This window comes from Haliotis cracherodii, unplaced genomic scaffold (genome assembly GCF_022045235.1).
Source record: "Haliotis cracherodii isolate W230 unplaced genomic scaffold, xgHalCrac1.p SCAF_7, whole genome shotgun sequence".
Lineage (NCBI taxonomy): Eukaryota > Metazoa > Mollusca > Gastropoda > Lepetellida > Haliotidae > Haliotis > Haliotis cracherodii.
The window spans coordinates 36,793,809-36,813,005 of NW_027266330.1; the positions used below are offsets into that span (position 1 = coordinate 36,793,809).

The 19,197-nt window shown below is 41.4% G+C and overlaps 1 protein-coding gene across 1 annotated transcript in view; it reads right to left on the reverse strand.

Moving 5' to 3' along the window:
- LOC139448849 (sucrase-isomaltase, intestinal-like) overlaps positions 1 to 18,939 on the reverse strand; it is a 38,166-nt gene extending 19,227 nt beyond the window's left edge. The window contains exons 1-4 of the mRNA XM_071230373.1: positions 18,820 to 18,939; positions 3,055 to 3,199; positions 1,085 to 1,162; positions 86 to 302 (exon numbers count right to left, since the gene is read on the reverse strand). Coding sequence (XP_071086474.1) covers positions 86 to 302; positions 1,085 to 1,162; positions 3,055 to 3,191 — 432 coding nt within the window. The 5' untranslated portion in view covers positions 3,192 to 3,199; positions 18,820 to 18,939. The remainder of the gene's footprint in view (positions 1 to 85; positions 303 to 1,084; positions 1,163 to 3,054; positions 3,200 to 18,819) is intronic.
- Between the last annotated feature and the right edge of the window lie 258 nt (positions 18,940 to 19,197).

A 19,197-nucleotide genomic window follows, 5' to 3' on the forward strand; every position in this document is an offset into this window, starting at 1 on the left:
GGCAATATTCGTTCGTAGCATAACGAATCTTCCAAACATCATTCCATCATTCCAGAAAGTGTCTTTGACGAAGTCGTCAACGTACCCGGAACCTGAGGCGAGCGTCGGTTTGGAACTCCACGTCGAGGTAGATGTTGTCGATAGACGCCGACCCAGTCAGGTACTGAGGATGAGGCGTCCGCGCCAGTTCAATGCGCATGCCCATCGGTGTCTCCTTCACGTCATCCACAATCCTGTAGCCATATCCGGCGGGGAACTTGCACTTGGGGGCGCGCTCGTCAGACACCGGTGCCCATACACAGCTGTACGGAAGGAGAGTCCAAATGGATTATTGGTCTTTATTAGTGTGAACGCGTGATATAACGCCACCTTGAACTGTAGCTCAGTCATATAATGCTTTCAGGAAAGTAAGTTTGGTTTTCGTGATTTGGCAATGTTCGCGTTTAGTAATCGTACAATTTGGCAGAAAATGTATAACCACAAGGTTCTAAGTTTACTTCTAACATACCCGATTTCCCTTAATGCTCTCGAAAAAGCTCCTCTCGTCCATGCACCCCCATGCACCCCCATCTCCCCCCTGCCTGTTATCTCAGTGTGATGTGAGGGGAAATGAGGTTTAACGTCGCGTTCAAGATTATTGCACTAATATTGCGACGTGCATGTGTGTGTGGCTGCGTGTACTAGTGCGGACTTATGTCGGTTTTTATGGTGCTAGCTCACTGAGATATCATGTGGCAGTTTAAACATGGACTTCCCACTCAGACACAGTATACTGACTCCGAGCCAACTAGTCATTGTTTTATCACCTGAATGCCGAGCGCTAGGCAGGGTAACTGCAAGTATCTTTAAACGTGTTGTTGGTTTGACGCAGCCGCGATTCGAACCCAGAACTCCCGCCCTCCGGGCGGACACTCTAGCCACTGCAACACGGAGGCAGTTTCAGCTTAGTGTGGGAACGATGCAGGTCTTTACTTCTTTTGTGACACACAAGAGGTCGATAGAAAACATTTTTTTAAAATTTACATTCCCCGTGAAGATGATGTACAAATGACACGGTATCGTACTGACGAATCCAACTACATACCCCCTTGTTTTGCACTTCTCTTCCGTAGTGTCAGACTCTGGATGACAATCAACGATGACATCTGAACGCTTGCCGATCCTGAAACGAATCAACCAAACGCAGACATTGCAAGAATAATCGTTACCCGGTAAACATCTGAGGATCTTACTCACCTTCCACAGAATACTTCGCTAGTATTTGTTTGTTTTGTTTGATGGTTGTTTAATTCCACATGCATCAATATTCCAGGTATATTCGGGGGTCTGTAAATAATCAAGTCTAGACCAGACAATACAGTGATTGGCAACAACCTAAAAATCTGGGCAACACAAAAATCTGGGCAACATACTTGTAATCTTTCTTTCATTCGTATACAAAGGCCGGGCCATTGATACTTTGAGCAACGATCCAGGTAACTCTGACACGTTGACATGCAATCCACCAAGTCACCGTCACTGACCACCCGATCCATTTAGTCGCCTTACAACAAGCATGGGTGGTTGGGGTACTATATACTTACCTTCAATCCCTGCGGGCCATGCATTGGGACGAGAGGGACGAGGGACGGAGAGAGAGATAATCGGGGTAGAGGGACATAACGGTAGACGTGACCGTGAACAGGAACTTGAGAGTGAGAGACAGAAAAAGTAACGAGTAACATCTTAAGTGGAGAAAAAGGAGATGGGGTCAAAAGCTGGCACAGAGAAGGGGTGAAGGAAAGAGTATGAACAGAAGAGACGGAGAGAGAAGAGGAGGTAAAATGGGGAAGGGAAAAGGGTTGAAGAGAAATGAGGATGAAAGGGAAAAGACGTGTTGGGGAATAAAGGTGGGAAAGAATGTATTTGAAGGCCCACGAGGATGAAAGGGGAGAGACGTGTTGGGGAATAAAGGTGGGAATGAATATATTTGAAGGCCCACGAGGATGAAAGGGGAAAGACGTGTTTGGGAATAAAGGTGGGAAAGAATATATTTGAAGACCCGCGAGGATGAAAGGGGAAAGACGTGTTGGGGAACAAAGGTGGGAAAGAATATATTTGAAGGCCCACGAGGATGAAAGGGGAAAGACGTGTTCGGGGATAAGGGTAGGAAAGAATATATTTAAAGGTCCGCGAGGATGAAAGGGGAAAGACGTGTTTGGGAATAAAGGTGGGAAAGAATATATTTGAAGGCCCGCGAGGAAGAAAGGGGAAAGACGTGTTGTGGAATAAAGGTGGGAAAGAATATATTTGAAGGCCCACGAGGATGAAAGGGGAGAGACGTGTTGTCGAATAAAGGTGGGAAAGAATATATTTGAAGGCCCGCAAGGATGAAAGGGGAAAGACGTGTTGTGGAATAAAGGTGGGAAAGAATATATTTGAAGTCCTGCGAGGATGAAAGGGAAAAGACGTGTTGGGGAATAAAGGTGGGAAAGAATATATTTGAAGGCCCACGAGGATGAAAGGGAAAGACGTGTTGGGGAATAAAGGTGGGAAAGAATATATTTGAAGGCCCGCAAGGATGAAAGGGAAAAGACGGGTTGTGGAATAAAGGTGGGAAAGAATATATTTGAAGGCCTGCGAGGATGAAAGGGAAAAGACGTGTTGCGGAATAAAGGTGGGAAAGAATATATTTGAAGGCCTGCAAGGATGAAAGGGAAATGACGGGCTGTGGATTAAAGGTGGGAAAGAATATATTTGAAGGCCCACGAGGATGAAAGGGAAAAGACGTGTTGGGGAATAAAGGTGGGAAAGAATATATTTAAAGGCCCACGAGGATGAAAGGGGAGAGACGTGTTGGGGAATAAAGGTGGGGAAGAATATATTTGAAGGACCGCGAGGATGAAAGGGGAGAGACGTTTTTGGGAATAAAGGTGGGAAAGAATATATTTGAAGGACCGCGAGGATGAAAGGGGAAAGACGTGTTGTGGAATAAAGGTGGGAAAGAATATATTTGAAGGACCGCGGAAATGACGGAAGGAGACAGGAGAGTTAGTATAGGTTTGAGGCACCTACTCGGCTGGTTGTACTTCCTCCTTTAGGAAATTAAGGACGAGTCCCACAGTGAGAGCGACAGCCAGACACACGACAAGGACCACAGCAAACGCGATCTTCCTCTTGGCTGTGGAGCCCCCAACAGCATCGCCAGTCATATCTTAACCTGAAACATAAACAGGAGTTCTTGTAATGAGATACAACAGAAGTACTCGTTTAGTGAGATGTAACAAACATCCGTTGACGTAGTCGTGTAGTGAGATGTAACAAAGACCCTTTGACGTAGTCGTGTTGTGAGATGTAACAAAGACCCGTTGACGTAGTCGTGTTGTGAGATGTAACAAAGACCCGTTGACGTAGTTTTGTAGTGAGATGTAACAAAGACCCGTTGACGTAGTCGTGTTGTGAGATGTAATAAAGACCCGTTGACGTAGCCTTGTAGTGAGATGTAACAAAGATCCGTTGACGTGTTCGTGTTGTGAGATGTAACAAAGACCCGTTGACGTAGTCTTGTAGTGATAAGTAATAAAGACCCGTTGACGTAGCCTTGTAGTGAGATGTAATAAAGACCCGTTGACGTAGCCTTGTAGTGATATGTAACAAAGATCCGTTGACGTAGTCTTGTGGTGACATGTAACAAAGACCCGTTGACGTAATCGTGTTGTGAGATGCAACAAAGACCCTCTGAGGTAGCCAATAACCTTGAACATGACGTTATATCCCATATCACCTACACCTCTGCTTGACTACGTGCAACTGGACAAGCTGCTACTGTTGATTCCGGCTCACGTCAGGAATGTGTTTTCATGGAGCACCCGTATTTATCTAAATTGGTGCACAACAACTACATTGGTGCACATGTTAAGATGACCTAATGATGACCTGATTTACCTCTTATCTTCAAAGGTAAAAGGGGCGGTGGCGCAGCCTTGTTAAAGAGTTTATTGTGTTCCCTATGATGATATTGCTAGCCTATTATATTGCTAAACGCGGGTGAAGCCAAACTTACTGACATTCAGTATCTCGAACCTAGCGGGACCGTGTTGCAACCCCGAGATATCCGGAATTTTGATAAACCTCACAGCTTCGCGAAATGCTTATTGGCGCTTCTCATAACTGTGAATGAGGCAGTTGCCAACTTCGAGATAAAGGTTCAAAGTTCGAGATAACGCTATGTATTGTTTATCTCGAATTGAAAAAAGCGGTTTGGGGCCGAGAATATGTTCGATATATCGATACCTTGGGGCAAATTGGATCCGACGGTTTTTATAAATATTAAACTTTGTTGACCACTTTGCTACCTCTAGTATAAGCTATCCGCGTTATAATGATCAGTATATATAACTAGTTACAAGTTCACATATGGTGATCAGTATTCGATATGAAAGAATTTGTTATTTCATATTTATTTATTGTCAGGCTAACCTATGATGTACAAAAGTGTCATCGAGTCATTTGTTCGGCCATTTTGTTTTAGCGTTGACCAAATCGGGGTTTCTAAACCTGGTTTATAATATCATATTTTCTATGAAAAGTTCACACACCCCAGTTACCGCAAAGCCATTGACATATAATTTGAATAAACCCATATTGACTTTTTGACAACAGACAAAATGGATAGTTGTTGCTATGACAACATGCACGCGCCCCCTCGGAATCCAGGATGCCGTTTCGGGAGTTGCCACACACACACACACACACACACACACACACACACACACACACACACACACACACACACACACACACACACACACACACACACACACACACACACACACACACACACACACACACACACATGTCCAATGAGATGCTATCCTCTGCATGGTGTGTGTGTGGGTGTGTATGTGTGTGTGTTATTGTGTGTGTTTGTGCGCGAGTGTGATTTCGTTTGTGTGTGTGTTTGTGTGCGCGTGTGTATGTGCGTAACTGTGTGTATGTGTGTGAATCATTTGGTGATATGTTACTTTAACAAAAAATACATTTTTCTATACTTTTTGAAATTATTTACATTCATCTACCATTTCATTTATATTATTATTGCAACCCTCCCATTCCGAAACGGGTAGGCTAGTGGTTAAAGCGTTCGCTCGTCACGGCGAAGGCCCAGGTTCGATTCCACACATGAATATAATGCGTGAAGCCCATTTCTGATGTCCCCGCCGCACTATTGCTGAAAGATTGCAAAAGCGGCGTAAAACCACACTCACTCACTCACTCACTCACCCACTCTAACCATCCCGCCACACCAGGTTGCCCCCACCCCGAAGGCTGGACGAAAAGCCGAAGAAGAGGGTAAGGCCGGGGTCGTTCAACAGCGGATTCATGGCATGTATGAGTCTGTTACACCTCACTGAACACCCAGCATTAATCTGAACATACAAACTCTGAATATCAATCGGAGTACGTTGTGTTCACACATACAAAGATACGTGCAAGCTACATAACATTCAAGAAACAAGCCTTTATGCCCTCAAGCTTGGCTGATTCAAAGTGTGTCATGTCCATACACCTTAAGTTCAAATATGTGCTCCATAAGAGAACGTGGTACTGGTGTGCCAGGCCCGTAGTGTAGGAATGCGGTAATGTAATATGTGAGGCTAAAGTCTTAAATGTGTGTTGAGTAAACAGGACCTGTTGCACGTCCTTATATACCCACCATACCAGATATCTCGACAGCTGAAGTGTTAAAAACACTTATGCGCATTTTGATGACGCAGTTGTATGTTTGAATAATATTGTTTTTCCTGTTTTACTACGGACGAGGACCAGCTGCTACTACAGACGGATCGTCTCCTACTTTAATAACACTGGGAGAGGGGAAGGGCTGAAGGTGTGGAGGGGTGTCCGTCGTGAGCGGTGGCTAGGAGGGGTGTGGGGCTAGGGGTGGGGTGTTGGTGATATGGGGGAGGGGTGGGGTGGAGAGATGTGGGATACAAGGGTTGTTTAGGTGCATTTTTCATCTCAGATGTTCAGAGGCATGCATAATGTCAGAATACAGGTGAATCCTGGGGATTGCCTAAAAGTCGGGCCAAGAAAAGTCGGGCCGGGACGGGCCAGCGGGTAATACTAAAAATGGATTGCAGAATAATAAAACGAAACGTGCATATCTAGGCAGATCTCAAATGTCCAGAAACGGATAGTTTTGCTCATTCAATTGAGTTTGAATCAAAATGTATCTTCAGCAATGTAATAAACTGATAATTATAGCTACATACCGAGAGTTCATACCGAAAAGTCAGTGTCTTGACTGTGTCTTTACTTTGATGAGAAGGTTTCTCACCGACCTAATTAACGTGTTTGGCATACCTAATTAACCTTTACTAGTTTATGTTAAACCAACACAGGATGTTTTCTGCAAGTGGATATTCGCGAATGTCATAGGACTGACACGACACGTGTTAATAACTGTCAAAGCGCTTCTAAAATTACAACACATACTTTACATCTATAGGCTAATTATAATATCATATCTACCTATATAACACTTTAGTGTCTCATATTGCAGTGTTGGAGTTTTATTCAAACGCCGGGGGAAAGATGCTATGATACCCCGTGTCTCCATAAAAGGCAAACCTATCAAATTCCAAAAATCTGCAATATTTCTTGGAGTTATCCTTGATCAACACCTCACTTGGCGCAAGCATATAGAATATGTGGAAAACAGATGTCAAAAAGACCTGAACGTATTACGGGCAATTTCAGGCACATCTTGGGGCACATCGAGGGACACTCAGCTGGACCTCTACAAAGCTCTTATCAGATCAAAAATTGACTATGGTTGTGAGGCTTTTCACTCAGCATCAAATATTGTCTTGAGGCGCCTAGACAGAATACAATACAAAGCCCTAATGCTGGCCACAGGCGCGGCGACAGGCACCTCACTCGAAGCACTACAAGTAGAAACGGGAGAACTCCCATTGAAACTAAGAAGAGAGCAGGCAATATTATCGTTCTGGGGACGAACATCAAACCCTTTGGTTAAAAAGATATGGCAAGACAAAAACGCTCGAGATGAAGCCCTAGCTCGAAAAAATCCCTCACTAAAGCCATCTGGGATATTAGCACGTGAACTCATTCGAAGTCACAATTGTCATGACATTCAGCCTCCAGAAAGTCACTACAAAGGGTTACACCCTCCCTGGACTTTACAAACTCCCAAAGTTGACACTGCTTTAACATCAGAAGTCACTAAAAGAGAAAACCCAACCCTACTACGATCAGTAGCTATCACTAAAATTCAAACTACCTGGGACAGCTGGGCCCATATATACACTGATGGATCCAAGAATCCTATCAACAACAGTGCTGGTTACGGGATCCATATCCACAGCTCCAAACCCCAAGCACATTCAGTTCGCTTGCCTGATGGTCAGTCAGTATTCACGGCTGAATTGGAGGCAATTCATCATGCACTCAAACTCATACCGGAACTCCCGGAAGCAAACTTTGCAGTCATCCTATCAGACTCGCTAAGTGCACTTCAGGCCATCAGTGGGAGAAACTCAAACTCCAGGCCAAACACAGTCAACAATATTCTATACGAATATACAAAACTATCGGACCAAGGGCAACAGGTGGAGCTGTGTTGGATCCCCTCTCACGTAGATATTCATGGAAATGAAAAAGCAGACTCACTGGCGAAGCTAGCTCTAGACAAAGCGGATATGAAGCCTATTCCCTTTAGCAAACTAGAGATAAAAAGCAAAATCAAAGCCTCCATAGCAAAAGGATGGCAAGCCCAAAGGGACGCAAGTAAGATCTGCAGATGGCTATACAAAATTCAACCCAAGGTCCAACAAAAGCCAAACTCATACTCAAATGAAAGGAAAATTGAAACTGCTATCTCACGCCTCAGACTTGGTCACAAAAAGCACTATGACAAGGTTTGTTCATTTTGCAATCAGGCTGAAACCATTGACCATCTGTTACTAGAATGTCAAGACCATGCCCCAGCCCGGGCTAGGTTAAAACAAGAATTGCAGTTAGATCCGCTATCTGTCATAGATCTCCTAAAGCAAAGAGATGCAATAGCGAAGGACAAACTAACTCTATTTCTGAGAGATGGACAGCTGCTCGAACGTATATAAACAGAGCAGCCAAGGATAAAAATGAAATCATATCAATATAAGAAAAAAGAAATCATATCAATGCAAAAACAGAATTTATGTGAACACCGAACTCACAATAGATATGTGAACCCTTCTCACACACAGGTGTCCCAAAGAGGGACAGGTCAGCCGAAATTGCCTAGGCAGAAGGCGACCTCTTAAACACCTAATGCAACAACTTATTGCAGTAGCAAACACGGTGCTCAAAAGTGAAGCCCTTTTCCCTCTACATTCTCAACATAGTCTCTATCAGAAGTGTTTTGCTTGTGTTGGGTCCGACTTAGCCCAGGCGGTCAAAATCAACTTTAAACACACATATGTATCTTCAAATGTGTTTACATCTATAGATTAGTGTTATATCTACCTATATACCACTTTATAATGTCACGGTACATCGTATTTAAAGAAAACAAGGTGCTCTAAGTCAAGTATTTTTACTGTATTTTTTTAAGAAATTCTATATCAGAAGTGTTGGGTCCGACTTGTCCCGGGCGGTCAAAATCACCTTAAACCCCTCAGATAGATTAGTGTTATATCTACCTATATGCCACTTTATGATGTCACGGTACATCGTATTTAAAGAAAACAAGGGGCTCAAATTGAAGCTAACTCATATAGACCAATATCTCTAACTTCAAACTTATGTAAAGTAATGGAATCAATGGCTAAAAATAGATTACAACATTACTTAACTCAAAAAAACATCATAAACCCAGATCAAAGCGGTTTCACTCCTGGCCGCTCAACCCTAGATAACCTCGCCCGACTAGAGCAAGATATTAAGACAGGACAACTAAATAAACAATATACCACAGGCATCTTCTTAGACTTCTCTAAAGCTTTCGACATGGTAGGGCAGGACGGGCTAATACAAAAACTTCAAAAAATAGGACTCAAAGGTCAGATAATAAACTACATCCAGGACTTCCTAAACAATCGTAAAATAACCGTGGGTATAGACCAAACACTATCGGACCAATGTCCCCTAGAAAATGGCACTCCCCAGGGCAGTATCCTCAGCCCCACACTCTTTAATATAATGATAAACGATCTCTTCGAGGGCTTATCCCCCAAAGTAAACACATCGAAATTCGCGGATGATGGAGCCCTCTGGATCCGCACTAAAAGCATTAAAATGGCCCAACATTTACTCCAAAAATCTCTTGATAAAATACAACAATGGGCTGACAAATGGGGCTTCTCCCTTAACTCAGAAAAAACAACAGGAATAGTATTCAAACATAAAAACATGAAACCCGCCTCCCCAATCCTCCAGCTAAACAACCAAACGATCAAATTTGAAAAACAAACCAAATTCTTAGGACTTATTTTCGATGAACATCTCACCTGGGATGCTCACATCCAAAACCTAACATTTAGATGCAGTAAAGACCTAAACACCCTAAGATGCCTAACTGGCTCAAACTGGGGGGCCTCCAAAGATACCCTCCTCTCTCTCTACACATCACTAATTAGATCAAAACTAGACTACTGCTGCGCCATATACAACACCCTCAACAACTCTCTATCTAAAAAACTTGACTCAATACAATATCAGGCTCTCAAACTAATTACACGCACCCAACATGACACCTCCTACACTTCACTTCAGGCCTTAACAGGAGAAATGCAACTAAGTCTACGCAGGGAACAGCTAAGCTTAAATTTCTGGGCCGCGTCCCAATCAAACCCTCTCATCCAAAACTTAATAAACCAAAATATCAGCCCTAAAAACCAAGCTCTAGCTCGTAAACACCCCTTACTTACCCCAATATCCCAAAGAATAACAAACTACCTAAATGAACACCAAATTAAAAATCTGAAAGAAAAAATGCAAACAATCAAATATCTTCACCCCTAAACTTAAAATACCCAAAATAGACACAACACTAGCTAGCCAAATAAATAAACAAACCGACCCAAACATAGCTAAAACCACCACACTTGCATACATACACGAAAATTGGCCAAATTGGTGTCACATTTACACGGACGGATCTTCAGATCCGACCTCCAAACACACAGGTTTCGGAGTCCATACCACACAACCAACTAAATCAACAAAATCATTCCAAATCCCAAACAACCAATCAATATTCACGGCAGAACTAATGGGTATGGCCTTAGCCCTCCATAATCAAGAATCCAAAAACCACAAAAAAATCCTAATATTTAGCGACTCCCTAAGTGGACTGCAAGCCCTCCAAAACAAAAATACCAAAAACCGACCTAAATTAATAAATCAAATACTTAAAAGCTCCAACGACCGAACTAAGGCAGGCAAACAAATAACCTTCTTGTGGATACCCGCCCACGTAGGAATATACGGTAATGAAAACGCCGATAAGGCAGCTAAACTATCCCTCAAAATCCCAGAAATAAGCTTAAACTTACCCATCTCAAAATCAGAAATTAAAAGCGTAAACAAGCAAAAAAAACAAAAAATGGCATAACCTTTATCTAAACTCAAATAGCCAAATCAAAAAAGTACTCAGCAAACCACTAACCAAACCAAAAATTTTCCATCCATCAAAAAAAATCGACAGAGTAATCACTAAACTCCAAACAGGACACACCAACCTAAATAACCATCTAAAATTTTTAAAAAAAACATACTACAGGTAACTGCCCACACTGCAAACAACTAGAAACCCCAGAACACGCACTCATCTACTGCACACACTACCTCACACATCGAACCGCATTACAAACCACCCTCAATCTAAACAAGGCTCTCACTCTAGAAGCAATACTAAACCCACAAAATAAACTAGAAAACTTCAAGGCCTTAGGCGTATTCTTAATCAAAACGGAACTAATAAAACGCATCTAAAAACACTATAATCCACCAAATCAAAATTACATAAACACACAAACATCCACCATACCCAGCTGCCTTAGTTCTCCTCCCCAACCCTATAGGCATCTATTGCAAATCTCAAAATTCCCAAATTATATATAAGCAACCCCTAAAGCCCCCTCTTTGGTTACACACACCACTTTCGCCCCTTTCGGAAACACATTAAATGGCCTGGCCGGACCCGTGTGCAAAATACGCATCAGTCGGAAAGCGCACGTTAAATCTCCAAAGTAAGTAAGTAAGTAAGTCAAAATGAATCATTTTTACTGTATTTTCTTAAGAAAATATATGTCAGAAGTGTTCGGTCCGACTTGTCCCGGGCTGTCTAAATCATCTTAAACCTCACAGGTGTATCATCAAATGGATTTAGATCTATAGATTAGTATTATATCTTACTTACTTACTTTGGAGATTTAACGTGCGCTTTCCGACTGATGCGTATTTCGCACACGGGCCCGGCCAGGCCATTTAATGTGTTTCCGAAAGGGGCGAAGGTGGCCTGTGCAACCCTAAGAGGGGGCTTTAGGGGTTGCTTATATATAATTTGGGAATTTTGAGATTTGGAATCGATGCCGATGGGGTTGGGGAGGAGAACTAAGGGAGCTGGGTATGGTGGATGTTTGTTTATTTATGTGATTTTGATTTGGTGGATTATAGTGTTTTTAGATGCGTTTTATTAGTTCCGTTTTGATTAAGAATACGCCTAAGGCCTTGAAGTTTTCTAGTTTATTTTGTGGGTTTAGTATTGCTTCTAGAGTGAGAGCCTTGTTTAGATTGAGGGTGGTTTGTAATGCGGTTCGATGTGTGAGGTAGTGTGTGCAGTAGATGAGTGCGTGTTCTGGGGTTTCTAGTTGTTTGCAATGTGGGCAGTTACCTGTAGTGTGTTTTTTAATTTTTTTTTAGGTGGTTATTTAGGTTGGTGTGTCCGTCGTGTGTTTTTTCAAAGGATCATACTCACAGGGTAACACTTGGAGAAGGTAAGGTGAGACACTTTGCATTTAAGGATAAACCTCTCCCTCAACCCTGCTTAATGCTTCTATTATCTATGAGTGTGTTTAGGAAAACAGGATTATCTGAGACAGTTGTAATCTGCCATACCGCGAGAATACGTGATGCATCTCCGAGCAGCTCGTTCTGTGAAAACACACTTCTCCTGAACCTGACTACGACCACTCGGTATTATTGTCGTGATGGTTAAAAGACGCCAAAAATTAAAGTTCGCTATATATCTAGCAACTTTTTTTTTATAAGTCGCAGTTTGTACTCCAAGCTAGCAACACATCTCCAGCCTACCAAGCCATCCAAGCCAACCAGCCACCAAGCCAACCTCACCCAGCAAAGCCTCCCAAGCCAGCACAGTTTCACTGATAGCCAGCAAAGGAGGTAATTATCAAAACACACACCAACATTCTCTCTTAAATCTACTCACACCCAAGCCCGCAAATCCACAAAAACACTAAAAATCCACATAGGTAAACAATAGGATAATCCACAACCCCTAAATAACAATCTCAAAAACCTAAACACATCTCAACAAACCTGCTCAACCAGTACCCACCACCTACTCCCTAAAAACACACCTCTCACTTCCAACTCACTGGCACCTCCTACACTTCACCTCAGGCCTTAACAGGAGAGATGCCACTAAGTCTACGCAGGGAACAGCTAAGCTTAAATTTCTGGGCCGCGTCCCAATCAAACCCTCTCATTCAAAACTTAATAAACCAAAATATCAGCCCTAAAAACCAAGCTCTAGCTCGTAAACACCCCTTACTTACCCCAATATCCCAAAGAATAACAAACTACCTAAATGAACACCAAATTAAAAATCTTAAACAAAACTGCAAACAATCAAATATCTTCACCCCTAAACTTAAAACACCCAAAATAGACACAACACTAGCTAGCCAAATAAATAAACAAACCGACCCAAACATAGCTAAAACCACCACACTTGCATACATACACGAAAATTGGCCAAATTGGTGTCACATTTACACGGACGGATCTTCAAATCCGACCTCCAAACACACAGGTTTCGGAGTCCATACCACACAACCAACTAAAACCACACAATCCTTCCGACTCCCAAATAACCAATCAATATTCACGGCAGAACTAATGGGCATGGCCTTAGCCCTCCATAATCAAGAATCCAAAAACCACAAAAAAATCCTAATATTTAGCGACTCCCTAAGTGGACTGCAAGCCCTCCAAAACAAAAATACCAAAAACCGACCTAAATTAATAAATCAAATACTTAAAAGCTCCAACGACCGAACTAAGGCAGGCAAACAAATAACCTTCTTGTGGATACCCGCCCACGTAGGAATATACGGTAATGAAAACGCCGATAAAGCAGCTAAACTATTCCTCAAAATCCCAGAAATACGTTTAAACTTACCCATCTCAAAATCAGAAATTAAAAGTGTAAACAAGCAAAAAATCACAAAAATGGCATAACCTTTATCTAAACTCAAATAGCCAAATCAAAAAAGTGCTCAGCAAACCACTAACCAAACCAAAAATTCTCCATCCATCAAAAAAAATCGACAGAGTAATCACTAAACTCCAAACAGGACACACCAACCTAAATAACCACCTAAAAAAATTTAAAAAACACACTACAGGTAACTGCCCACATTGCAAACAACTAGAAACCCCAGAACACGCACTCATCCACTGCACACACTACCTCACACATCGAACCCGCATTACAAACCACCCTCAATCTAAACAAGGCTCTCACTCTAGAAGCAATACTAAACCCACAAAATAAACTAGAAAACTTCAAGGCCTTAGGCGTATTCTTAATCAAAACGGAACTAATAAAACGCATCTAAAAACATAATAACCTACCAAATCAAAATCACATAAACAAACAAACATCCACCATACCCAGATCCCTTAGTTCTCCTCCCCAACCCCATCGGCATCTATTCCAAATCTCAAAATTCCCAAATTATATATAAGCAATCCCTAAAGCCCCCTTTTAGGGTTGCACAGACTACCCTCGCCCCTTTCGGAAACACATTAAATGGCCTGGCCGGGCCCGTGTGCGAAATACGCATCAGTCGGAAAGCGCACGTTAAATCTCCAAAGTAAGTAAGTAAGTTTTTATATATAAGCAACCCCTAAAGCCCCCTCTTGGGTTGCACACACCACTTTCGCACCTTTCGGAAACACATTAAATGGCCTGGCCGGGCCCGTGTGCGAAATACGCATCAGTCGGAAAGCGCACGTTAAAATCTCCAAAGTAAGTAAGTAAGTAAGCATTTGAATTATTGTAGGCGAAATGAGGTGTAGGCGAAATGAGGGCAAGCCCAATGACAAGAACTAAGATGACACGGGGAAACATGCTGTGGACCATTGTCACAACATGGGGTCGGCTCACTATACATTACACAAGCCCGATAATCTTCAGGGGCTAGTTCCCAGTCTTGCTTGACAACGGTAAGTAAGTAAGTAAGTAAGCAAGCAAGCAAGCAAGCAAGCAAGCAAGCAAGCAAGCAAGCAAGCAAGCAAGCAAGCAAGCAAGCAAGCAAGCAAGCAACTTTGCTTTACAGTCGTGATGTTTAAGATTATTAACCACCCGGGACAAGTCGATCCGACAGGTTGAATGATACGCAAGTGTACTTGTTCTAGGTGTGTGACGTGGATACACATATATATATAAGCGTATAGAAGAAACGTCAACAGACTTGTAACTATGTATAAAATAATAAATAAGCCATGTCCTTCATATATAACTGATCTTATACCACCAGCTGTTTCACAGAAGGTCAGTTATAATCTCAGAAACCGCCATGATTTTGTAGTTCCATTTGCACGGACATCTACGTTAAAAAGGTCTTATATTATGGATACATTAGGCCAATGGAATAATCTATCATCAGGAATCAGGGATAGTCCGTCAATATGTTATTTTAAAGCTGTCGCATCTGAGCAGCCTACATCAACACCTATGCACTATAATTGCGGTGAAAGATCTACACATATATTGCACACTAGATTGAGACACCACAATTGTAGCACACTAAATTCCAACCTGTTTCGTGTTAATTATCTGATACTATTTCCTGTAAATGCGGAGCTCCTTGTGAAAATTCATTCCATTTCTTCTTCCAATGTACCTTATATGATGATATTAGGGAGACATTACTGAGAGCTATCGATAATCTTGGAGGACAAAAAACTCTAAATAGTATTCTTTTTTGTGATCCAAACTTAGATGTTTTCCTGAATACAAAAATATTATTGTCTGTACACAAATTTATTGAAACGACTAACAGATTCAGTAGCTAGCATATTAGTGTTTCCAAACTGTTAATCATTAATATTGTTAAATCTATATACAACACTAACATGTATAATATTAGCATATGTATGAGATGCACACTGTCTTCACTTTCCAGCACATTGTACATATCCTTCATATGAGCACTGTATATATAAATTCATATTGCGCACTATGTTTCCACAATGTGATGCTTCAACTGTAAATTGTTAATTTTAATTATGCAATATTATGTATAACTGTATAACAGGTCCTAACACATCTGTTTTGTCATGTATCACGCGCTATACAGTCGAACCTCGCTAATCCGGACAATTGCTTTTTCTAAAATGTTGTCCGGATAAACGAGTTTCTGGATATCTGAATACCTTGTTATCTGACCAGAAGTCCTTCCCCTACCTCAATTCTACCGAGGCATATGTGTGAATGAATGGCAAAAATATGATTTATGAAGGATCGACCAATTACTAATAAAATACATTGTGCTGTACAGACCTACGCAGCATGCTGTGACAGCGCACTGCATTATTGAAACGGCTGAAGAAATGCATATGTAGCCTAGTTTAGACTATGCACTTGTTTTGTGTACAGATACGACGGCGAGATTGGGGCAACCTTACACGCATGAACATTAATAGCCATGTTTTACCTGTACTAGTTGAGAGCCAAGGTTGAAGTCATTCATGTGTGAAAAATGTTGTCGAGGCATCTGTAAACGGCTAAAGAAATGCAAATGTAGCCTAGTTTAAACTATTCACTTGCTTTGTGTACAGGTGTGACGGCGAGGTAAGGGCAACCTGACACACATGAGCATTAATAGCCATGTTTACCTGTACTTGTAGTTGACTGCCAAAAATGCTGTCGAGGCATCTGTACATCTTCTTTGTCGAATAGCATTATTAAAGTACATCAAGATGAGACATCATGCACATTCATACATATTTGTTGAGCACGAAACCTTGAAGTGCAGCCAGGACATTTCCTCGAAACTATGGGCGGCCATGTAGCTTCAATATGTTATAAATTATATCACTGAACATAGGTCAAGGTATATTCAGTAAACAAAGATCTGAAGGGCTGTATTTCCTTCATCGAACACACTATGCGTTCATCACAGTTTGTGACGGATTACGGATACAAACGAACTAGCACTTGTTTGGCAGGTAGGTTTTGTTAAGATTTGTTATCTTGTTCTCTCTCTACCCTCTACTTCCTTAATCACAATATAAATCCTAAAAAGACTTTCGGGCCTAACAATTTAAGACCCTCTGTTTCTGTATTTACTAGATATAATACTAATCTAAAGATGTGAATCCATTTGATGATACATCTGTGAGGTTTAAGTTGATTTTGACAGCCCGGGCCAAGTCGGACCGAACACTTCTGACATAGATTTTCTTAAGAAAATACAATAAAAATGCTTCACTTTGAGCACCTTGTTTTCTTTAAATACGATCTCCGTGACATTATAAAGTGGCATATAGGTAGATATAACACTAATCTATAGATGTAAACACATTTGAAGATACATCTGTGTGTTTAAATGTGATTTTGACAGCCCGGGCCAAGTCGGACCCAACACAAGACAAACACTTCTGATAGAGACTATGTTGAGAATGTAGAGGGAAAAGGGCTTCACTTTGAGCACCTTGTTTTTTGTAAGTACAGCGATCTGAGACACTATAAAGTGGTATATAGGTAGATATAATACTAATCTAAAGATGTGAATCCATTTGATGATACATCTGTCAGGTTTAAGTTGATTTTGACCGCCCGGGCCAAGTCAGACCCAACACAAGCCAAACACTTCTGATAGAGACTATGTTAAGAATGTAGAGGGAAAAGGGCTTCACTTTGAGCACCTTGTTTTCTTTAAGTACATCCATCTGAGACACTATAAAGTGGTGTTTAGGTAGATATAATACCAATCTATAGATGTAAACACTTTGAGCACCTTGTTTTCTTTAAATACGATGTACCGTGACATAATAAAGTGGTATTTAGGTAGATATAATACTAATCTAAAGATGTGAATCCATTTGATGATATATCTGTGAGGTTTAGGTTGATTTTGACCGCCCGGGACAAGTCGGACCCAACACTTCTGATATAGAATTTCTTAAGAAAATACAATAAAAATGCTTCACTTTGAGCACCTTGTTTTCTTTAAATACGATGTACCGTGACATTATAAAGTGGTATATAGGTAGATATAACACTAATCTATAGATGTAAACGCATTTGAAGATACATCTGTGTGTTTAAATGTGATTTTGACTGCCCGGGCCAAGTCGGACCCAACGCAAGACAAACACTTCTGATAGAGACTATGTTGAGAATGTAGAGGGAAAAGGGCTTCACTTTGAGTACCTTGTTTTCTTTAAGTACAGCGATCTGAGACACTATAAAGTGGTATTTAGGTAGATATAACACTAGTCCTTAGGTGTAAACACATTTAAAGATAGATCTGTTAGGTTTAAGTTGATTTTGACAGCCCGGGCCAAGTCGGACCGAACACTTCTGACATAGATTTGGTTAAGAAAATACAGTAAAAATGCTTCACTTTGAGCCCCTTGTTTTCTTTAAGTACAGCGATCTGAGACACTATAAAGTGGTATGTAGGTAGATATTATACTAGTTTATAGATGTGAATCCATTTGATGATACATATGTGAGTTTAAAGTTGATTTTGACAGCCCGGGCCAAGTCGGACCGAACACCTGTGTGACTGGTGAGAGTATAGGGAGAAGAGGTCTAATGAACCAACGTGTCTGCTTTAAATATAAGTCGATCAGTGACATAATAGAGAGGTATTTACTTATATATAGAACGTTCCTATAAATATAAACACTATGCTCACAGATGGAACGTTGTATCACGATAGCTAGAAGTATTTGATACGTTTCAAATCTTTTTTCGTTTAACGATTGCTCTTTTACATGTCACCAAGATCTGCGACGCTTACACACTGCTCCACTTTCTGGTTTTCAAGCGATTTACTCCGAATTACTTGTTTATGGTGCACTTTTTTGTTTGGTGATTGTTCAGTATTGTCATGTGTGTATGTTGCATCAATTATATGTAGGTATGATCGCCGATAATGAATTAATTAGCCAGTATCACTTTGGCCCGTCTTGGCCCGGCCCGGTCCGGCCCGACTTTTAGGCAATGCCTGGATCCTGTCGACATGCAGATGAAGCACACCTCGTCGTGGCCTTAGGGTATCACTCGTACAAGGATTACACGAGACACTGTTCTGCGTGGATATCTCCGCTACATAGACACACTGAGGGCTTGTGGCATGGCAATCACTTGCCTTGTTGTATACCGGCTATATTTGTCGGACGGTAGACCCACTGGTGGCGTTATGGCATGGCAATCTCTTACCTTGTATACCGGCTATATTACACGGACGGTAGACCCAGTCGTGGCGTTGTGGCACGACAGCCCCTCACCTTGTTGTATACCGGCTATATTACACGGACTAGACCCACTGGTGGCGTTATGTCACTTACCTTGGTGTATAACGGCTATATCTGTTGGGCGAGATGAAAAATCCCTTTGGAATACCTTTCAGTCTCGGCTCAGCCTGTCGTAGTGACGTCGTGGTGTGGAGCTATGCACTCCCCAACCCGGTGTGTTTGTCAGTAAACATGTTCTGACATACGACCCTCGCTACACTGAAGCAATGCTGCACAGCCTAATAAATAATGCTATAATGCTATAAATAATGTACATAAATAAATAAAATAAATAATAAATAAACAATGTACATAAAATAATTATTAAATAAATAATGTAGTGACATAACTACATCAGAGAATAAACAAGGCCTTTGTAGAAAGTGGTCAAATGTAGCATATGTTATATGTTATATGTCACGCATTGGTCCT